The sequence below is a fragment of the Caloenas nicobarica genome, chromosome 2 (assembly GCF_036013445.1).
Source record: "Caloenas nicobarica isolate bCalNic1 chromosome 2, bCalNic1.hap1, whole genome shotgun sequence".
Classification (NCBI taxonomy): domain Eukaryota; kingdom Metazoa; phylum Chordata; class Aves; order Columbiformes; family Columbidae; genus Caloenas; species Caloenas nicobarica.
The window spans coordinates 47,368,330-47,391,272 of NC_088246.1; the positions used below are offsets into that span (position 1 = coordinate 47,368,330).

The 22,943-nt window shown below is 41.4% G+C and overlaps 2 protein-coding genes across 7 annotated transcripts in view; one reads left to right on the forward strand and one right to left on the reverse strand.

Moving 5' to 3' along the window:
• Positions 1-22,943, forward strand: part of FYCO1 (FYVE and coiled-coil domain autophagy adaptor 1) — a 51,100-nt gene that overhangs the window by 18,313 nt on the left and 9,844 nt on the right. For 5 of the 6 annotated variants that reach the window (XM_065628129.1, XM_065628132.1, XM_065628131.1 and 2 more), the window contains exons 6-14: positions 731-874; positions 1,651-1,744; positions 2,136-4,766; positions 5,684-5,776; positions 6,789-6,907; positions 8,414-8,581; positions 9,004-9,153; positions 10,618-10,823; positions 11,153-11,297. In XM_065628129.1, the coding sequence (XP_065484201.1) occupies positions 731-874; positions 1,651-1,744; positions 2,136-4,766; positions 5,684-5,776; positions 6,789-6,907; positions 8,414-8,581; positions 9,004-9,153; positions 10,618-10,823; positions 11,153-11,297 (3,750 nt within the window). The remainder of the gene's footprint in view (positions 1-730; positions 875-1,650; positions 1,745-2,135; positions 4,767-5,683; positions 5,777-6,788; positions 6,908-8,413; positions 8,582-9,003; positions 9,154-10,617; positions 10,824-11,152; positions 11,298-22,943) is intronic. The other variant, XM_065628134.1, reaches the window with a different exon arrangement.
• Positions 16,256-18,447, reverse strand: CXCR6 (C-X-C motif chemokine receptor 6). Its single transcript, XM_065630248.1, is given in 5 exon segments — positions 16,256-16,614; positions 16,617-16,701; positions 16,704-17,115; positions 17,117-17,219; positions 18,330-18,447. Coding segments are annotated over 5 exon segments (1,077 nt in total).

Genomic DNA, 22,943 nt, shown 5'->3' on the forward strand with positions numbered 1-22,943 from the left:
AATAGACCTTTTAGACTGGATCACTGGTTCATACCTATCTTAGGCTGGTAAAGGTTGAAAGTTGTTGCAGCTAAATGTGCGTCGAGTGGGTGGTGCTGATGCTTCTGTATCTCAGTTTCAATGGTGACATTTTTATAAGCATTGAAGATCCTGGGTTTGATCTTCTGTACTGCATGTCATAAGGGAGGATTAATTTGTTGTACAAGACCCCAGAAAGCATTTGCGTGTATCTCTGTACTGTCACACAGAGGAACAGCTTGCTCCTGTCCAAGGAACACCAAAGATAGTTTGTAGTTGATTGGAGGGGCACTGGTAGGGCTTTTAGAAAAAGCGAGCTATCTGCACAGACTATTTAACTCTAGTTACTGCTTTCTCTCCCTCATTTTTGATGTAGTAAGTGTGTGTTTTAAGTATTTACTGTGTGATTATCCAGTATATAGCAAATATGTTGTCTTGCCCATGTTTTGCCCAAGCAGTAGAGCAAAAAATATTTTGTGCAGGGGCACCTTTAAGGATATTTCTGTGGAATTCATTGAAGCTGTTTGATTTCATTCACATCAAAGGGATGAGATGTTGGTTGTCAGGTCTGGTTGTTTTCAGTTTGCATTTAGAATAGTGTAGCATATTTTTCTGGAGTGGAGTGAATAATGATGTTATGGGGGAATTTTGCAAGTGAAACTGTTCTTTTTTACTCATGAATGAGTATTACTTAACTTTTTTCATTTTCAAGTGACTGGTACTATGCAAGAAGTCCATTTCTGAATTCCAAAATGAGTTCTGACATTGTGGGTCACCTCTATGAGCTCACTGACGTTCAATTTGACTTGGCATCAAGAGGCTATGATTTAGATGCTGCTTGGCCAGCATTTGCCAGGTAAGATAGAAACACTTTGTGATTTTGTATATTAACAGAACCGTAAAATACCCACCTGCTACAGAATCTGTAAAAGCTTCTGCTTTTGCAGGTAGGAATGCTTACGCTACAGCAGGCATACTCTTCCTCTGTGTCATTAGTCTATGAACAAATTGGACTTTTTTTCCTTCACTAAACTGTATACCAGAGATCAGAGTTGATGTTTCTGGAGTACTTCCAGTAACCGCAGTTTAGGCCCAAATCCCAAGCTATTCTCATCTTCACACGCGCAAGAAGAAGTGTCCTTAGCTCTTATTGTTTTAAGAGCTGAGACGTGTAGTGACAGAATAGCCAGGCAGTGTGCTTCACTTGCAGCAATGGTAGAGATGACAATGCATGGTCACTACAGCCTGATCCCACCTCAAAGTGTGGAACAAAAACTATTAGGTCTGATCCTGATCTGTTTCTATCAGGGAGATTTTTCCAGGGCTGCATGCTGCCACCATCTGGTTGAGCTGCCACCACACAGCAGCACAATTTCTTAGAGCAAAGGTTGCATTTGTTTTTATGGGTGTTGGAATTCACAACTACCAAGCTCATAATCTTTTACGGGTACCTTTGATATCCCTATTTTGTTTTCCATCAACTTCAGTGGTTGTTGGTCCAGACACCAGGCACAGTTATGTCTTTTTATATGTGATAGTTATAGCTAGGTAAATCTTACACATAAGAGTAGAAAGACAGGTATGTATGTGCTTAGACTTCTTTTATATATTGTTTCTCTGTGTGATCAACAGGAGGACATTATCCTCACTTGGATCTTCAGCATATTTATGGAAGCCCCCAAGTCGCAGTTCCAGCATGAGCAGTTTAGTGAGCAATTATTTGCAGGTGAGCAAATTACAAATAAATGTTTGTGTGGCATGGTAGATACTTAATTAATTGCATAGCTCCAGAGAGCTCAGTAGTTTTATGGTGATCATGATCCTGATAATGGTAAACTATAAAAAGAGTTCTTTGTTAGTTGCTGATTCAACTGAGCATGCTGATCTTGTAGAGGGGAAAAAAATATATTCAGAAGACTGCCTACAGATAAAGTTTTCATTTATCTTTTGTGCAAACAAACCTATTTTCCTATAAGCTGATATCTTGTAGTGCTGAGAATTCAACATACAACACTGCTGTGTGTTAAAAACCTGAATTTGCTCTCATTTGAACACAGCATTTAAATACGTGTGTAATTACTCTTAAACTTTATGGTTTTCTCCTTCTTTTCATTTAGGCCCAAGAGTTTCCTTCCAGCCCTGATGCAAATAACACACTAAATGTTGAACACCTTGAGGGTTTTGAAGAGATGCGTGTAGAGCTTGACCAGGCTGAGCTGAGGCAGAGGGAACTTCAAGATCGTATTCGCCAGCTAGAAATGGAAAATCAGGAGCTCCAGGCAGCTGTCAGCCTTCAGAAAGAACAAGTACAGGTAGAAAAGGAGAAGAGCAATAACTACAGTGAGGAGAACTTCCGGCTGACAAAGATGATCATAGAATTACAGAAGCAGTGTGAGGTCTCACACACCACTCAAAGCACTGTTCATGACCTGCAAAAGTGCCTACAGTCACTGGAACTGAATGCAGTGGAGCAGCAGAAGGAATACTCAAATAAGCTGGGGCAGCTGGTGACCAGCAAGGAAGACTATGCCTCAAAACTGCAGCTGTTGAATCAGGAGCTGGAGGCTTCTAGGGCTTTGGTTGCCATGAAGGATCTTTGCATCGATGAGCTCAAAGCCAAGCTGAGTTCTACAGAACAGAAGAACCTCAACCTCCTTGCAAAAGTTGATGCTGCCTTGGAGGAAAAGGGCCAGCAAGCCACAGCCCACTGTGACTCTGCCCTACAGATACAGACACTGTTAGAGAAGCTTCAGGAGACAGAAGAGGAAAAGGCAGATATGCAAAGACTCAGTGATGAACATGCATCTCAGCTGAAAGCAGCAAGGGAAGAGCTGCAGCTGAAGGAGAAGGCACAGAAGGAACTGGAATCCAGATACAATCGCCTCGCTGCTGACTCCAAAGAAGAGAGTGAAAAGCTTCTTGGGAGCCTGGAAACCATGGCAAAGGAAATGGATGCACTTCAGAAGGTCCTCACCCTGAAAGAGAAGGAGATGGCTGAGCTCCAGACCCAGGTAATGGGGTCGCTGGCTCAGGTGGGGTCACTGGAAAAAAGTCTTGAGGAAGCAAGGAAAGAGAAAGAGAAACTTGAGGAGGAGTATGGTAGGAGGGAAGGAGCACTGAAGCAGGAAGCCCAGTCGCAAGCAGAGCAACTTGAACTACAGGAGGGTCGCTTAACAAAGGTGAGTCAGACTGTGCGTAGCCTTGAGGAGCAAAACCGGAAACTCTTGTCTGAGAAAGAGCATCTCGGACAGAAGGTCAAGGAGCTGGAGGAACAGACGGAACAGCAAAACTCTACAGTGAGTGAAATGGGTGAGGAGACTAGGAAGCTGAAAGTGGAGAATTCAGATTTGCAGCAATCCAAGAAGAAGATGGAAGGGAAACTGAAAAATGTGGAAGCTTCTAAAGCTTCCCTAGAAGCTGAGGTGGCCAGACTGAAAGCCTCTGAGAAGCAGCTTCAGAGTGAGATAGATGATGCCCTGGTGTCAGTTGATGAAAAAGAGAAGAAACTCCGGAGTGAGAATAAACAGCTGGATGAAGACTTGCAGAATGCCAGGAGGCAAAGCCAAATTCTGGAGGAGAGATTAGAGGCTCTGCACTCAGACTACGAAGAACTAAAGCAAAGAGAAGAGACCACCAAGGAGTCTTGTGCCTCACTTGAAAGACAGCTGAAAAGTGCCAAACAGCATAGTTTACAAATGGAAAAAAGCTTAGGCACCTTGAAAGAAAGCAAAGAGTCTCTCCAGTCACAGCTCACAGAGAAAGAAGCAGAACTGCAAGGCATGGAGAGCCAGTGTGAGCAGCTAAGAGCAGAAGCTGAAAGACATAGGAAGAAAGCAGAGACTCTTGAGGTAGAAAAGCTCAGTGTTGAAAAGACATGCCTTCATCAGACAAAGCTTATTGAATCCCTTACATTAGAAAAGGAATCAGTGGAAGAACACCAGCTACAGCAGATGGCTTCTCTGGAGAGTGAGGCAAAAGAGCTGGTCTCCAGACTGGCCATGAGTGAAGAGCAGTTGGAGGTCAACCAAAGTGAAGTGTCTAGGTTGCAAGCAGAAGTCCTCGACCTGCGAGTCAAGCTTCAGCAGACCACTGATGAAAGAGAGCAGATGAGAGGTGAGCTGGGAATCACAAAGACTCTCTTGGATGAGCAGAAGGCGCTTGTCCAGCAGCTGAAAGAGCAAAGTGAGTCACTCAACAGAAACCACGTGCAAGAGCTGATGCAAGGTAAAGAAAGAGAGGAAGTGCTGAAAAAAGAACAGGAGACAGCAGCCCGTCAAAAAGCTGAGATGGAAAATAACTTGCTGAACCTGAAGGAAGAGCTATCCAGGGTCAAGCAGTACTTGGAACTTGCTAGAATGGAAAATGAAGAAAACAAAGATCTCCTCCACAGGACCAACACAGATATGGCTGAACTCGGTATTCAGATTTGTACCTTGACCTCTGAAAAGGTGGATTCAGAAAAGCAGTTATCCCAGGCCACAGAAAGGCTCAAGGAACTGGAAGAACAGGCAGCAGAGCAACAGGAGAAGCTGAAGCTTGACATCTCTAGTCTCAGACAGGAGAACCAGAGCTTGCAAGAGAAATTAGAGGAGGCTCAAATATGTGTTGCAGCTGTCCCAAGTCTGCAATTGCAGCTGGAGACAGTAAAGAAACAGGCACAGAGTTTCCAAGAGACCAGCCAAGAAGAGCTGTCTGCAATAAAATTTCAAATGAGCACAGAGATTCTAAATTATCAGACAAAATTCAAGGTAAATTAACGTGATTATTATAGCTGAGCGAACTGTGCAAAATTTTCCCCACTTTACCACCTGCTGCAGCAATTACTAGGTGAAATCCTAAGGTTTGTGTTGGTCAGGCTCTGAGACTGGCATGCAACTACCCTTAGCCTGTGACTCTGAAAATGTCTACACTCATGACCTAGGGCTATTTGAGGTAAAATAACCCTTCAAAATTTTTTGAGATGTATAGTGTGGCCCTCTGAGCACAGTGGAGAGGCCACGTGACAAGGAAAAGCCAGGCAGTAATGAAGAGGGTGATGATTTCAAGCAAACTTAGACTGACACCAGATACTTTTGCAGATAACTTTCTCATGTATTTTTGCTTTCAGCTGCTCAAGGTAGCAGCCAAGAAGTTAGAAGTTTTGCTTCCAGAAAAAACATGAGTCAGCACTGTATGCGTGAAACAGTGCACTTGAAGGCTAAAGGTTTTATTGTGTTTGTTTTGCCATTCTGAGATAATCTCTAAGACTGGCAGTTGATCAGAGGCTTATGCCATTGGTGGTATCCAGAAATCCCATGGGTTTCAGAAAATAGCGTACATTCATTTGTGTTGCGTTTTCATAAAGGCTTCTTAAACCTCAGTATGATTTGGGCTGTCTCACTCTTTTGAGCCAAAGCAATTCACAAGCTGGGCCACCTTTTTTTTGAGAGCTGTAGTAGCCCGTAGCAAGTAACAGTGAAACACAGGTGGTCTCCGACCACAGAGGGGAGTTTCCTTGAATCCATGAGTTGGGCATCTCTTTAGCTGTCTTTCATGAGCCTGACACTGTTGCTGCATTTATCCCATACATGGCAGTAAGAGCACTCGGGATTCACAGTTGGGAATTTCAGAGATGAAGGGGTGGCTGCTAGAGGAATGCTGACTCCTGCCTCAATCTCTCTGCTAGGCTGTCAGTGAAGAGTGTGGGAAAGTAACAGAGCAACTTGAGGAGCGGAAGCGACGACAGCACGCTGCAGAGGAAGAGATTGCGGAGTTACAAGTAGGTGCTTGATCTGATTAAAAGACAAGGTGTTTGTGTCAGCAGGCATTAGCGTTATAATTGAGAAGGCAGACAGCACTTCTGGTGACTGGCTGTAAGTCTGAAAATGCCCTTGAATAAATACAGGTGCTACAGACAGAATACTCAGCCGCCGAACGTTAGCCACTGAAACAGATTACAGAAAGCACAATAGCACTTAGGATTTGTCCTGCTTTGGAAGCTAGTCACCTTTTGTCTAAAACCTAGTTATGTGTACACTTTTTAAATGGTGTTGCAGTTTTAAAAGGTGTCTGTGTTAGGCCCTGCATGCCCACTGCATGCAGCCACACGTGCGGATCCAACTGTTTGCAGGCTGCAAGAGGCACTGAATCAGATAATTGATCTGGCTGAGAAATTACCCAGCTGGATAAAAATATGATTTTTGCAATGTGTTTATCAAACAGTTGAGTTAGGAGAGTTGTACTGAGGTGTAAGGAATCCAGAAAGAAGAAAGTGCAAATTACTGAACCTGGCCCTGCCTGCTAGCAGGAATATGTACACCTTTACATGCAGTTAGGTATGTTCCCTGAGGACGCCGAGTTTGGAGTCTATCTGTGACAGAAGTTCATTGTCCTTCGTGTTCTATATAGCTTTAATAAACAGCATTTTCCTTATTTTAATTTTTTTTTTTCTTTTGAAACTTTTGGGTGGTGAAAAAGCTTTTAGGGTGTGTTCTTTTGCCATTATCTTTAAGAGATTTTCCTTGATAAAGAGGCAGAAGCTCAACTGACATAGACTAATAAGAATTATAGGCTCAATACTGTCTTACTTTAGAATCTATCCCTTATTCAGTGTGACAGAAGTAATCAATCACTAGTAAACAACTAATTAGTGTCTGTTTATACAATAATATCTTAATTGGTGGTTTGGCTTTGATTCTTTTAAAGCATTGCTTAACTGTCTTGGTAATTGTCCAGTGCTTGGTAAACTATTGTTTTTATATGTAAGGAAATAAAGTAATTTATTTCACTAGGCTGCAAACACGAGTTTGTCTAGAAAGCTGGATGAAGCAAGAGAGCAGCTGTCTGAATCAGAATTTGCTCGGCTGCAGAAGGAAGAGGAGGTGACATCTTTGAGAGGACTCTTGGAAAGGTGAGAATTTGGGTTCTTTAAACAAGCTGTTAATTTTAAGCCAAGCAAGGAGCCGATAACCAAAGCATATTGGAAGTTGCTGTGGTTTATGAAGTAGCAAATGCCATGGAGTTTATATAGGGCAAGTAGTGCGTGCGCACTGACCAGGAATATGAGATTAACACCTCAGATGAGAAATATGTAAATTGCACAGCACACATGAATTCAAAGTTTAGGTTTTACTGTATTGTTAATTTAGCCGATGACGTAAATTCATTGTATGTCTTCCTTTATGAAACTGCAAGACTTTCTATAACCTCCTTCTACCTTATAGGTTACTCATGAAATTAAAACACCAATATTGCTCTTTTTTTTTCACAAGGAATGGAAAAATTGCACTGTTTGACAGTTTATTTTTTTCTCATCTGTCCATGAAGTTCCAGGGCATCGGTAAGAATTATCTGAATGGGACCACATCCTGCATATCTTTGTCAGGTTTCTTATGGTCTGTAATGTGGGCCTGTGTGGTGCAGATTATCTGGCAGTCCAAAATAGCTCTTCATGAGGTGTGGGCTCACACGGAGTCTGATAGGTTAACCAAAGCCTTGTATTTTTATATTTTTGTGCTTATATTATCTTTGTGGGAAGACTGATGATTTTTGATCTTTTCTGAAGGTTGTCAGTGTAAAATCTTAACTCGACAAAATATTTGAATTAGTCTGAATTGGCTAAGCAAGTTCAGACTAGCTCAGCCCTTCATGTCGTGTTGCTGTAACATTTGTGATCCATTGCTAGGACTCACAGTACTGAAATTACCATATTGTCAAGCGAAGACTTACATTCTTGGAAGCTTAGTGGGGATACTTCTTTCCAGTGACTGTGCAGCGAACTGAGGTGTCTTAACCTGGAAGTGTCTTAAGGCCACATTGAACAGGGCTTTGAGCAACCTGCTCTAGTGGAAGATGTCCCTGCCCATGGCAGGGGGGTTGGAACTAGATGATCTTTAAGGTCCCTTCCAACCCAAACTATTCTATGATTCTATGAACCTTCAGTTTTTGAATTGCATCTGTGTTAGAAGAATATAGTGAGAAACTGGTTTCCTTCCCTTTTGTGAACATGAAGGCTATGGAGGAGTATGTGTTAAATGGCCCTTTTTGTGTGCAACCTGCAAATGCAGGGCAACGTGCAGCTATAGGACTTTCCCCATTAATCTCAGTTTGTAGCTGCTGATGGTCTAGTTTCCAAGGACACTAAATTTATTCCCAGTGTGGTAGCCATCGTAAGCTTTGTTATAAGCAGGGCATTCAAAGAATTGCTGATTACTGACTGTATTCACCAGGTGATGGATCCTTGTGCAGTTTCAGGGATGCAGAAAACTGGAGAGATTCTGGATAGCTATAAAAAATATGCACGCTGAGGACAATTTCACTGGAACTACCTGTTTATCAGGGTGGAGGACCCCTTTCTTTCATGGGATGGATGCACATGAGCTAAAAATGATTCTTAATTGCCTTCATATTTGATCAGGGTCCAAAAAGAAGCTGATGAAGCAAAAGAGAAGGTCCTGGATTACAGTGAGAAGCTCAGCAAGGTGGCAGCAGACAAAGATATCAGTGACCAGAAGCTATTTGCTGAACTGGATGACCTGACGAGAACAAAACAATTCCTTGAAGAACGTTTGATAGAACTTATCAGGTTGGCATAAAAATAAACAGCAAGCAAAAATTAAACCCCTAGTTTAGAACGTTAAGGGATACTGCTGAGGTAGTTCAGTCTTGTATTCCTGAATTGAAGACAGAGATAATGGCCAAGTTCAGCAGCAGATGAAATTTTGCGTTTCCGTAATGCAATCAAAAATATAGCACCCAATATTATTTCCTCCTTAATTTGCTGTCTGTTTTGCAAAACTATGTAGTTCTTTGCATGGCATGTATTTTTCTCCCCGCCTTCCCAAGAGCTTCGGTAGGTTTCTTGATCTGCCTTTATTCCTGAAAGCTCCTCAGAAGTCACAGCAAAGCTGCAAAGCTTTCACCAGCATTCAAATTAAGGTGGGTTAACAGTAAATCAACATTGATAACTTCTATGTATTTTTCTTTCTTCTAACTGTATCTCTGCAGAGATAAGGACGCTTTGTGGCAAAAATCAGATGCTCTGGAGTTCCAGCAGAAGCTTAGTGCAGAGCAAAGGTGGCAGGGGGACACAGAGGTTAATCATTGCCTGGACTGCCAGAGAGAGTTCTCATGGATGGTGCGTCGCCACCACTGCAGGTCAGTTTGTTGAACTCTATTACGCTCTTCAAAAGCAAAGCTCAGTATGATCATTTACACGGATGAAATACTTAGTGATGTTCACAGTTCATTGGTCAAAGTCATTGATACAGGACACTATAGAGTCTGAAAGAACAAGTTGGCTCACAAGGGGGTAAGAGACATTCATGGAAAGGTCCCTTGATATGTATTAAGGCAAAGATCTGGATGCAACTCTGACGTGGGGATTTTGTCAGTTCTTATTTCTGGAAACAGTCACACCCTACATAGTGTGTTTCTTTGAAGGACTGTGTTTTTAATGTATTTATTATGCACTGCTCTGTGCATGCTGTAAATAATACTCACTAAGGTGTTTTTGCTGTTATGATAGAAGTAGTCCAGAACAAATCCAACATGATGTGCAATTTTAAGTTTGGTTACTTAAACTAGATATGTTCTGAGATAGTTACCAATTGCAGAGTAATCTTTTAAAAAAAAGTTAATATGAAAGTATTTCCTGTACGGTTAGCCTGCTTGGAGTTATTAGTTACCCGATCTAGATTTATTCAAATATATTTAAGTGTGCACATTTCAGGGTCTTAGCGAAATGTTTATTTTGCCTGTTTACTGTTCTTTTTCCTCACAACCTGCTTAATCATGTGAAGTATGTACTACTGGAACTTTTAATTGCATATTAGTGTAGGGAACATTCGATGTAGATTAATAAATAGTGAAGTAATTTCTGGTAACAACTTAAAATCTGTAAAACCTGTTTATGTTTTCACCAATACCTATTAATGGCGTAAATGATTATGAAAATCAAAACCACAAAGACTTCACGAATCACAGTCATCCCTGATGGGTGCTTTTATTCATTAAAATCTTAACATGTTCATTAAAACATAGTCGACAGGTTTAATACTAAGAGACTGCAGAGTTGAGAGTGCAGGAGGGATGACTGTACGTGTATGTGTCCAATGTTGTTTCCTCTTCCCTCTTGGAAGTGGAGGTGGGTGATTACTAAGTAGAGACATACAGATGTGTTCTTAGACTCCTTGCAATCAAATAGAGTTTTGCTCTGAGTATGAGATTTGGCCTATATAATATTACTAAGTACATTTGCTTCATATATACTTCATATATGTATTGTTTATTTGTATTGCATATTTGTGGGTATTTAATTTTTTATGTATTAATGTTTAAATGTATATTTACTTTTTTTAGTATTTTATGGTTTTTTTCTGTTTTCCCTATTTATTAAGGTAACACAGTCTTGAATGTGTGTGTCTGCATCCTATTTGTCAAGAAAACTTGCTTCACCTCAGAAAGCAGTGCAGTCTGTATTAAGAGTTCTGCCATGGATGTAGCTTTCATGCTTTTGCAGAGAGCAAAACCATCATGACAAAGCCCCAGACTGTGTCACATAGATGTGTTCCACCTTTATGTGGTACTGTTCTAACACCTTTGGTTTCTAATCATTTCTAGAATGTGTGGTCGCATTTTCTGCTACTACTGCTGCAACAATTACATGGTGACAAAGCCTGGTGGAAAAAAGGAGCGCTGCTGCAGAGCTTGCTTTAATAAGCCTAGAGTCATTGTGGACAGTACCGATGACTCTGGATCCAGTGCCAACCAGGAAGGATCACCAGCATCATTGGCATCACCTGTGTCACCACCCGAGAGAGCTTTTGGTTAGTGTATTGTTTGCATGCTATGGAGAAATAAGTAGTGTTCATAGACGTTCTCCAAGAAACCACATGGTCACCTCCTGCTCCAAGGACCTGCATGTTCATGGCGTGTTTTTGGGGTGGGATTGGTCCCATCTTTGAATTTCATTGGTATTGACAGAAATTTGCGTGTATATTAAATGTCAGCTTGAGATTTTCAGTTGGTTCTAGTAGTTACCTAGTGCTTCTGTAAAGGTAGAGAACAGCCCTGTCTTCCCCCTTAAGGATTTCACTTGTTTGTTTTCCAAACAAGCAGCTAATAATGTTTATTTTCATATCCTTTTATGGCACAGTTGCAAGTGAATCCTCTAAAGCACCAGATGATGCCGCATTTGACATAATCACTGATGAGGAGCTGTGCCAAGTACAGGAATCAGACTCTCTCCACAATGAAAGTCAGATGGAGGGAGAATCTCTGGATCGAAGCGTGACAGATCTGTGAGTAAACATTGCTTCATGGAGAGGGGACTCTTCTGGGGTTTGTTTGGAGTGTTGTGGGCTTTTTTCCATTCAGTGGAGATAGCCAACCTCTGCATAAAGGGAAGACACTTCTGTTCCCAGCCACATGTTCAGTAGACACAAAATAATTTTGGCCTGTTTGCACAGTCAGCATCAAATCTAGTAAATCCAAACAGCTCCATCCTCTCCTTCCACCTGCTGCACCACAGCACAGAGGAGTTGTCCCAGTTCTGTGCTGTTACCAGGCCAGCTGTCACCATTAAAATCGGCTTGCAGGCCGTACTGGATCACTGGTCATTCACGTTTAACTTACAATAGGAGCTAAGCGATGCTCTCTGTCAGACTCACCATTACTTAATATCAAGAGAACAAGGGGGTGGGGAAAAGATAAGGAAAGATTTGTTCTTTTTATGACAGATTTTGTTGAACTGAATATGAAATAACTGGTCTGTGTCTGTAGGATTCCTTACAACTTTAAAGATAAGAGATTACAGAAAAGGAAAAGAACAAGAATTGGGTAGCTAAATCTGGTACAATTTTGTTCTTTTTTTCTTAAGAAAATGAGACTGAATGCAGATTTCAGTCATTTTTTTACACGTATTTCTACATAAATTAGCAAGGAAGAGGGTCTAAGGCCATCTGAATATCTGAATACTTGGTTTGCAAACTATGTTGTAGTATTATAGTTTAATGTATATCCATGTTTATACAAAATATTGTTTTACTATTGTTTGAATTTTTTCAAATATTTTCCAAAAATTCTGTTCTGTATAACTGATTGTCTTTCAAAAGCCTTTATATCTCTGAGAAGAAAAAAAAAAGAGCAATTTCACCTAAATTCTGCACTTGTTTTGCTTCTGAGGGAAAAAATAAGCGTGCTAAATCTAAATGCTAAACTGAAAATAGCCGCAGAGTAACCAGCCTGCTGCTGCGAAATCAGACCTAGACTTGCCCTCAGCAGACCCATTTCCGGCTTAAACCACAGTGACTTGCAATTTGAATAGAAGGCAGACTCTGCAGACTTATTTATTTGGAAAAAAACTTTTCTAAATTGTACATTTTTGTTTCTTGGTAAAGAAGTTCTGTCTGTGCTGCCTATTTTGTATACTGTTGAAGCTGACAGCATATTAATATTTATCAGGTGTTGGGCAGACATGAACAAACTGTGCTCTTGTGAAGTTAGTATTGCCTGTTTTCCAAAGGGACAATTTGCAATGGGGGACGTTTGTTTGTTTGTTTGTTTGTTTGTTTGAAGAAGAAAAAAAGTGTCATGTACTACTACTTTGAATTCACACTATCTGCAGACGGGATATCACGAGTGAGTTAGCTCTGGAGAATACAACCAAGAGAAAAAAATAAGTGTGTGTCACCATTTTTTTCAGTTTGGGATTGGGCTAGATTTCTTTCATCCCACAAAGTATTCAGGCTGGAAGGAAGGATTGCCACAAACACCAGAATACAATTGGTGAAGGGCGCCCATGCAACATCCTACTTGCACCATGTAAATTGTGAAGACTGCCCATCTCCCTTTGTTCACAGATTATAGGCAGGAAAGCCAGGAAATAATGTTTTAACCTCTATTGCTCTTGGTTCATTAGAGTTAGGAGCCAGGGGGCGACTCCTGCTGTGGTCAAACTTGGAGCTTGAGCCATACTCAGCAGAGAACGCAGACCAGACCTGCCCTTCCCCATGACACTTGCAACGTTTGAAAAGTCTCACTGGCCTGAACACTGGCGGAGGATGCAGGGGAATGGTCTTCTTACACTGTGGATGACTTGAGCATCACGTGTTCATTGTGTGGTTTTGTGCTATGGGAGATGCAGAAACTGATACATGTGGTACGTGTTGAAGAAAAAAACCAAAGTGCAGTGTTGATTATGGCAGCACAGAAGTTTCCTCACTTGTTTCTGTGGTGAGGAGTATATGTGTACCCAAAGCCTGGGTGTAGCTTAGCACACGAGCAGATAATGCGATATCTGATACTGTGGGCGTTTGAGGATAAACATGCTAGAACCACTGTACTGAATGGGAGCAAAGGTTCCACTAACCCTCTGTCCTGTCTTTGACAGCAGCCCATAGTACATGTACTAATAATTTCCCAGAGTGTTTTCTTCCACCTTCCCAGGGTCTGCAGTTCAGGAACTTTCTGAGCTACTGCTGGTTTCACTGCTGCAGATTTCTTGGCCATACTGGTCTGGTGAACCATCTTGACTTCACATAGGCCTTTGATCTTTCTTTTTTTTGAAAGTGGCCAGTTAAATGTGGCCTGATTTCTATGTGGAGACTTCAGGTAGTCTTGAAGTACAAATAATAATCCACTGGCATCCCAATAATGTTCTCTTTGCATGAAATTTAATATATGGGGTAGAATTTGCTTTGATAATGTGTCCGTGGAAGACACAAAGGATCCAAGATTGTGCTTGCTAGATTCATGTCTGAGGAATGCATACAAATAAGTAGGTTTTCAGGCCAGACTTCTCTATTGGGATTCTGCTGAATATAGTCCAAGCTATTCGTTTTTTGCCAGAGATTTGAACTAATTGTTGCAGCTCTAAAAGGGAAGGAGACAAGCAGCCAAGAGAGGGAAGAGAAGGGAGACTGGGTGGTCCAAATAGACAGAGACAAGATCTGTGATAGACGTGCTCTGTTGACATAGTTTCTTACAGCCTTACTCTGAGCGTGTGGCTGCGATTTTCATGCCAACTTTACCTTATTCTGGGTGTGAGTCCTTGCTGGACTGGAAATGTGAGTTGGTGCTCAAAGCAGTGAATTATCTTAAAGGACATTTTCTATTTGTCCCGCTTTTGGTATCTACTGTAGTCTTATTCTGTTTTTCACTTGTTCTTTTCACTTAACCCTGCCCCTGTAGTTCTTTCCTTGAAGTGACATGAAATTATTACAATGGCATTAGTTCATAACAGCAAATTTTGAGACACAGGTCAGTGGAGAACCAAATAAAACTCATCTTGGTTATAAGCTGCACAGGTGTGTGGCAAGGTAAGATAAATGCTCTACCAGCATAACTCTGACTGACCTTGAAGCAGCTTGTTCCTGAATGTTAGGATTAAGCAGCAGTCGCTTCACGCTTTCAGGTCTGTTATGTGAGTTTGGAGCAACCTGATTGAAATCTTAATGTGAGAAGCTGAGATAAGTTGTGTAATTGTGGTACATCCTGCCATTTCAAGGCTAATGGGTTCTCTTTTGAAGTGTTGTATTTTTAAACTTTTATTTCTAAAGCATTCGCATTTGCAGATGATATTTTAAAACAAAGGTTGGGATATTGTATAGCACTGGGTCGAAGTCCCCAGGGTAAGCCAGTGCACTGGTTTCCAATTTAAAAATATCATAGATGGCAGAAGTGTAAAAAAAGAAAAAAAAGTGTCACTACTCTGGTACGGAAACAAAGAGTTTTATTCATACCTTAGTACTGCTTTTGGTAGAAAGGACATCTCAGCCTGTCTGCACTGTGGTTGCTTTGGTTTGTATTCTTTCTTTCATAATGACTCATAACACTCTTTCCTGACCTAATTACAACTCACATGGCCGAGCAGGGTGCAAACGTAGCCAAAAGGGGGAACTGCAGGTGGTCTGCAGCATTCGCTGCCCTGCACAGAATCAGCCAGGGAGAGAAGTGGGGACAGGAGCACGCCTCTCCATCCTCAGCGGTGTTGGGATAGCAGCTTTGCTTGCCACACAAACATGAAAGCACAGCACAGTCCTTCCTAGTTTTGTTTTTGAGGATATTGCACCATTTCACTATGAGAGAAACAAGACAGATTGTGTAGCAAGGAAAGGATTGCCTAAGCAGCTGTTCTCTAGGGGGAAAAAGGTGACATGGACACAATGGCTCCTGTGAGGGTTGGGTACCACTGAGCTGCAGTGAACTGGTAGGAAGGACTGAGTGTTAATGGGGAGAAAAGGAACATCCAGAGTGTTATTGCAAGAGTGGTTTGAAACAGGTTAAAACTGATAATTCAAAGCTGTAATGCAAAAGACTTTCAGCCTTTGGGCCGGATCCAACTCTGCCTTCGTCATAGGCAGCCCACAGCTGCATGTAGCCCTCCCTCTGCTCCTCCCCAACATCCCTTCTTTTTTTTCCCTATTCCAGTCTCCACCCCTGTTGTTCTGTCCTCTGCAAGAGCTTTTGCGTACTTTCTGCCCCCATCTGCACTGCCCCCTGCGCACCTTTTTGCCTCCCACTGGGAAGTGAAAAGGCCAGAGGTGGAAAGGAGGGACTGCAGGAACAAGACGGGAGAACAATTAAGGAATCCAGAGTTTCATGGTGAGGGAATCAGGGTGCCAAGGCGCTGCCGGGAAAAAGAGACTGGAAAAATGTCATGGTGCAAAGAATGCGTGGGAATTAGGGTGTGAGAGCTTGTGTCTAAGGGAACGCTGCTCAGTGTTAGAGGCCATGTGCAGTATGATATCCCTTGTGTTGACAGGGGCTCTAGTCATCTGGCAACAAGAGATCTGTTATCAGGAGTAAGATACAAAGGTGTGTGTGAGAGATTCAGACCATCAACCTGATACTGGATGGGAGGCAGATGAAGATGCTGCGTTATCACAGAAATGTTAGATGAACACTAGAGTGTGTGTGGAGACCTTCTCCCAAATGGAAAATACAAAACCCAACCAAACAAAAAAACAACCACATATTAAACCCAGCATGAAGGTTGAAATGTGTAGTGTATGTTTTTAATCCAGGAATTCTCATGAAATGAATGAGCTGAACTAAAATCTGTAATATCTTTGAAACAAAATGCTGAAGTATCATGATTAAGATAGCCTGGCCTAAAGCCGATCACCATGTCTTTACTAATGGGACTGTATTTCCTCTTTCATGCAGGCTACCCATGTCATTACAAAAAACAAACAAACAAACAAACAAAAACCAAAACCAAAACCAGGTAAATAGTTGCCAGATTTTCTGGGCAGTTTTATAGCAGGTACATGCTTGTTCCATCTGCATTATTTGAGGGAGTAAAAGTTTTAGAGCCTTCCTCTACAGTGGTTTGCCACTGTTTAGCTGTAACTTGCCAGTATTTAGCTGTAACTTGCCGCTTGACACATCTTGAGTTTTTAATAATTGTCTGTAAGTTCCCCCTGAATTTCACCCCCATGAAGAAATACAGCACAGGAGTAAGACAGCCGTGGAAATAAGCAAGAGCTTCTGTTACGATGGTTGCATATTCAAAGCTGCTGTTCAATTTAAAGCTCCAGTCTATGATCTTTATCAGTCTCAAGAAGGCATAGGGTGACTGAGTAAGAATAAATATGGCAACCACAGCAAAGATTTTTTTAGAGATTTGTTATTTTGAAAACTCCTGGTGTGCAATAAGGTTCTAATAACTAATGAGTATCAGATGATCATGGCTAGCATGGGGGAATAAAATACCCAAGGGTCACTTGGATCACTTCAAGAACCAGTTCTGTGCGATGGTTTTGGTATTCTTCCTGACATATTGCCTTATCAATACTAAACACCTCACTAAAAATAAACTGTGTTGTGGCAAATGCTAGTGAGATCACCCAGATCAAGACACAGTTTAATTTGCTCCGTCTCATTTGTTTGGTTTGACACATACGTGCTTTGGTGGTAAAAGTAATAGTAATAAGCCGGTCAAAGGTGATAGATGTTAGAGTTAACATTGAAGAGTACAAGTTCAGAGTGTACAAGCCCCATATAATACGACAAGCCATGGTGCTAAAAGTCTGCTCCTGAGCAGCAGAACATGCCCAGGATTGCAGTGTCCAAAGGAAGACCCAGTCAGCTAGAGCCAAGTTCAGCAAAACTGTATGTCAACATCTTCAGTTTCCCATAGAAAACTATTATGACAAAGACCAGCGTGTTTCCTGCTAGCCCAAGGATGAAAACAACCGAGTACATACAGGGCAGGAAGACTCTTATTAATGTGTGAAAATTCTCACTTCCGTTTTAGTTGGGATCAATGATAGAGAAGTAACATAATAATAAAAGTTAGCAGCATCTGTAGTCACCATGTTGCCATCTTCTTAAAGGCAGCCTGTAAGGAGACACATTGAGATTTTTTTATTCAACAAATGATTAAATGCTAATGAATCCAGGAGACAGACAAAATCCTAAGTGCTAACAGATAAGAATTGTAGTAAAGCATCCATGACAGACAAAAGCAAATGTGTTTGCTGAAGAGGATTGTCTTGACAGTCGAGACTCAAACACAACAGCTGGTGGATTTAAATCGCATCATCTGATTTATACTAATGGGGACCAAAAAGCATAAACAAGACAATTACAAAGAGACTTCTGAAAACAGAATATGAATTAAGCTTTCAAATATATCAGTTGTGTGGTGTTTGGATTGAAGGTTTCTGGGGAAACCCATGAGAGAAACAGAATTCATTTTGCCAAATTCAGCCTTTGGGCTCAGTTTGTGGGCTCAAAGCATCAGAGTCATTTGGCTTGGGTTGGACCTGTCTCAAAAAGTAGGGTTTGAGTCCCAGTGAGCTTGTGGTTCAGTTCAGCCTTAGCTCCTGTTTAGGTGCTAATCACATCATCAGATGGCGACACTTCTTCCTTTCCCCTTCTTAAGTGACTTACTGGAAACATGGAGGATTTTCATTAATGTCTCTCCCCTGCTTGATTTTAGTTGATCTGTTTCAAGCGTGTGTATTACTGTCAGAGGAGTGACCACTTCTTTGTCAACCCCCCTCCATCACACTCCCTCTCCAGAGCTGGTGCAGCAGCGCAGTGTCAGCTCTCCAAGGCAAGGGGCTGTTTTCTGTCAAGGCTGTTGCCAGCACATAACACCCCTAACAGTAACAACCAGATCTGCAAGCCCTTTACCTTGTAAATAAAACATTTTGTGAGACAGGTTAATGGGGTTTTCAAAGATTTAACCTAAAGTTAAATGTCCTTTCTCTTGAGCTACAAAGAACTTGTTCCTGTGACACTAATCCTACTACAAGATATTACTCAGTATAAGTTTAGCAGAATTTGCCTCTGAATCATTTAGACTAGCTGAAATGCCTCACCTGTGTGATTTAAAACATACAGCAGATTGAACGTTGCCTGAAAAAGTAGTTTCTGTGGGGCCAAGAAGCAGAGCCAGCGTAGTCTGTTATTCACCGGAGGAGCACTATAAAACTGCATGCCCCTTTGAAAAGTTACTGGCTCTTTATAAAATACCTTACTTTTCAATTCAGATGGAGGCCAAGCACAGGATGAACATAACCTGCAAGAGTAAGTTAGGTTCAACAACATCAAAGCAATGTATACTGAAACAAATGGAAGCACTGTTTTATTTTTTGTATTATTTGCTACAGCAGGCAGCTGGTGTTTCTTGCCTCTTTCTTGTAAAGGAAAGGCGTTTTCCTTTATTCAGCTGAAACAAAGTAGTTACCAGGCACTCAGTTTTGTAGATTGACAACATAACATTCCATTAGTGGCCTTACTAAAGTAGTATGGATCTTTCTGGTGTCCAAGCTTACTGGAAATTAGCCTTTAGGAGAGTCTTACTGACTCTTTTAAAAGAAGAATTTTTAATACCTGCTTTTAATCCATAATAGGTTGCGCTTTTTTTGTTTGATTTTTTTTTGTTTGTTTTGTTGTGGTGGTGGTGTTTTTTCCATAGTAAGATAGAGCATTCACTTTCTGTACAGACCAAAATATTTAAAATTTTAACCGACTTTTTTCCTGTTACATTAATATTCTTCATAGGAATTTTCAAATTCAGGGAGTAATACCCTATAAACAGAAAAAGGTAGGTAATGCTCATCAGCATCATGTGATGTGCCTTGCTTAGAAATGAACAGATTTCATTAGAAAAGGTTTTTGAGAGTGTAATTGGAAAAGGTGAAATTATCTCATAGATATATTTGTTGGAAGAGATGAGAGGTTTTCAAGCACATACCGATTGGAAAAACAGATTCTAGAGCATAAATGGGAAGGCAATAATTAACATGCACCCTCTGAGTTCCAGATACCCCCAAAATTTGTCTAAAGACCTTTTTAAAAAACTAGCAAGTGTAAACCAGAGAGCTCCTGCAATAACAAGGCATCAGAAAAGATTTAATAACAAAACTAGAATGCAAAATCAGTATCTTCAACAGTCTGAATAAAAGCCCACCCTTTCTCCTAAATTTTGCATATCAGAATGGAGAATATGTATGATACTAACAAAATCTTTCAAATGTGGCTATTTCTAAATGTTAAAGCTTCTTTTTTTTTCTTTCTTTCTTTTTTTTTTTTTTTAAATCCCTGTCTACCTATTCACCTGAAGTCAAGAAAATAGTCACTTACTAGACGATGTCACATCTTGGGGGAGCACAGTCATCTTATCTTTCAAAAGAAATGTGAAAGCAGCAGTTTGCTTTATTTATCAATGCTGAAGCCTGCGCCGCTGCCTCATAGCTTTCGTAGTTGTTGTTGGCCAAAGCAACATGATGTGAAGTTACTCCTTTGTTTTGATTCTTGAGTGATGCCAGTACAGATGCAATAGTATGAATGAGCTGTGCTCTCAACATCCAGTTCAAATTTACGTTTGTCTGAAATGTCCAGAATCAAATTGATTTTGCAAAAATTATTTTCAGAATTAAAACTTAATCTGTATTTACCACCTTTTTTAACCACTCGTGCATATTTTGTGGCAATACTGGATTTTTCCAATTTCTTCTAGTTTTTCTGGTTTTTTTCTGGGGCAAAAATGTTCTAGTGACAATTTTATCTCAGATTTTTTGCCCATCTGAGAGGAGCTAGAGCTGGCTAGAAAGATACAGCATTGGTGACCATCCCCCAGTGAGTTTTTTACCTTTGAGGCAATCTCAACCCTCCTTAAAGTTAGCGTGTGTGCTAAATTTTCTTTCAGAGTCAATGAAAGAAGCTGGGAGGGCCTCCATGCATTTACATAGGGCCTACTCTATAAAGGGGTGCTTGTTTTCCCTTACAGCAAAGGCAGGGGTGGGAACTGACTGATAGCCTCTGGGTACAAGATCTGGGAGAGAAACAGTTGTGAGGTATTTCTTCATAGGAGGAGCCCAGTATCTGAACATCCCATAAAGGAATGCACTGCAAGCTGTGTACATAACCTTTCAGGTGGTTTTCTAGATGCGTTTCCTAGCTGTGCTCACTTCCCTAGTGAGCCTCACTCCTCTGGATAGCCCTTGGAGACAGCTTCAGGAGTGGCGATTAGTGTAGAAAAGTAGTATCCTTACTCATGGATGGATCCTGGCGGAGAGGAAGGCACTACTCAGAGGAGCTAGCCCACGCAGGCACATCTTTGTAGCAGCCTGTGGTAGAGTTGCTGGAGTGCTTCTGGGACTCTGTCCTGTAGAGCAGTAAGCTTGTACCTCTGAGTACTTGAATTTGATACCTACAAATAAAAAAAACAACACTAAATTTGACTTAACCATACAGCATCTTTTACTGAAAGAAAACTACTTGCACAAGAACTGCAAAGCCTTGTAATGCTCTTTAAAACTGAGTTTTCCCTTCTGCTTCATTGCATGTGGTAGCAATTCCTCTGTCTTAGAGAAACAGACCTGCAGCAAGGTACTTAATATTCTCAAACTGTTCCTGTCCAACAGAGAAACAATATGTTGCAACAGCCACCTGCTTTTAGCAGTTATTTTCAGATGCAGAGTAGAGTATGAGAATGATAAAGTGACGGGTATGTGGTAGCATATGTACCCTGAACTAGTGTGAATGTCTGCCTTGAGAAAAGATTGAAGTTCCCAGAGTTGCAGAGGACCAGCAATCAGCCCTTTCTGCCAACAAGGCCCATTTCAGTTCCTTAAAACCAGAACGTATTCGGAATTGCTTTTGAAGTCTTCATCATGCATTTATGGAGGGCTCATCTGAGCTGCTCTGCCAACCTAGTTCACAGGGACCCCATTGCAACTGCTGCTCCCTCAGTCACCAGAGATGCTCCTTTCCAGACTGTATGGGCAGAGGTGACCTTGCCATAGAGACCAGTATCCTTCTGACATCAATTTGCCCTTGTCCATACATGATGTACCCTGGGATCACTTCTGTGTAACTTCTAATGAGCTATTTACCAAAACCGACTGCAGGTTCAGCGGTATTTAACCCTTTATCATGCAGTCGGGACCAGTAGGAACTCAGATGCTTTATTTCAGCTTGTTAGCCTAACTGTAATTTAACGTGTTTCCCCTTTATTTTCATAAACTGTGTTTGCATAAAATATTTTTTGATGGCCTGCACGAAGAAGCCCTCTGTGGCACAGGAATGGCAAGGGCTGCTGCTGCCCATGTCTGCATACATATAGCTCTGTTATGACTAGATGACCTTCCCTGGTTTGTCTGCAGGAGATGGCTGTGCTGTCACTGTAACCTAGGAATTATGGTATGAATAGAGATGGGCTGTGTGAGTTTCTCTCAGGGAGAGGGCTGAGAGACTAGCTGTTACTCCTGGATGGGTCAGTCTGAAGAATGTGTAACTGTGTAGTTGTGAAGCCCCCTGTGTGCAGAAACCCCACCAGCTGCAGGGAACCTGCAGGCGCTGGGACAGAGCAGCCTCTGCCGGGGAACAGGCTGGGCGCCCAGGGCTGCGCAGCAGCTCTGCTGAAAGGAGCCGCGGCCCCTGGTGTGAATAGTGGTGTAAACCCAAGCTACAAACTGCCTCTGCTGTACCTCTGCTATAATTCTGCCTCAGTTTCCCTGCGATAGCCTCTAAATAACAGTGCAAGGAGAAAATGCACAGGTATCTAAGAAAAAAAGCAGCTCATTTTTGGGAGCAAATACCTCACAACTGGAAAAAAACTAGGAGTAGCCACAGAGCTGGCTGTAACCTTGCTGACATACAGACTGTGCAGTATTTAGGATCTCTGGGGCAGCAGCTTTTTGTATTTGTATTTGTATTTGTACTGTTGGTTGCGATAGTCATCTGTTTGCTGCCTCCTGCTGGGGAGGGGACTTGGAAGCACCCTGGTAATCCCAAATTGCTTTTTTTGAAACCTGTTGTCTGAACCTCTTGCAGCGTTTGACTGATGACTGAAAGCTGTCTTCATATCAGAGCCTTTGCCAAACCTCTTCCATATCACAATACTAAAAAAAAAAATCTGAAAATATTTTGGATTTTGTCACTTGGAGCACAGAAATATCCCCTTGTCATGATACACCAGAGGGTGCATATTCATAAACTGAAGACCTGGCCAGCTGCAGGAACGTGCTTAATGCTGCCACCTAGTGTAGATAGGTCATGGAAGAATAAATTCTAATGTCAGGGGGACAAGAGTTCCAGTTAAATCGTGAAACTGTGTTTCTTATATTTTCCGCATAGGCTACCAGACCTCAGTTTAGACCATTGGACTCAATGGGATATCATAAAGACAAGGAAGATTTGCTTTGTGATTGTCATGCACTTGAGTTTAAGAGATAAAGTAGGAGACTTAACGTTCCCTTAGCCTATAGTGAAAGTTGCGGTAAATTTATTGGTTAGAGCAGCTGAGTGGCAAGATAACCACCTAACCATGTGCTAAGTTGCAGCGGCAAAAATATGGAAAATCACATGTTAGAGGAGAACATGGAAAATGTGTTGGTCCTGGGATTTAATTTACATTTCAGGGTCCTAAAAGACAGGTGAAATTAATGGATTAAATAAAGAACTCTAACGGCACTGCATAATATAAT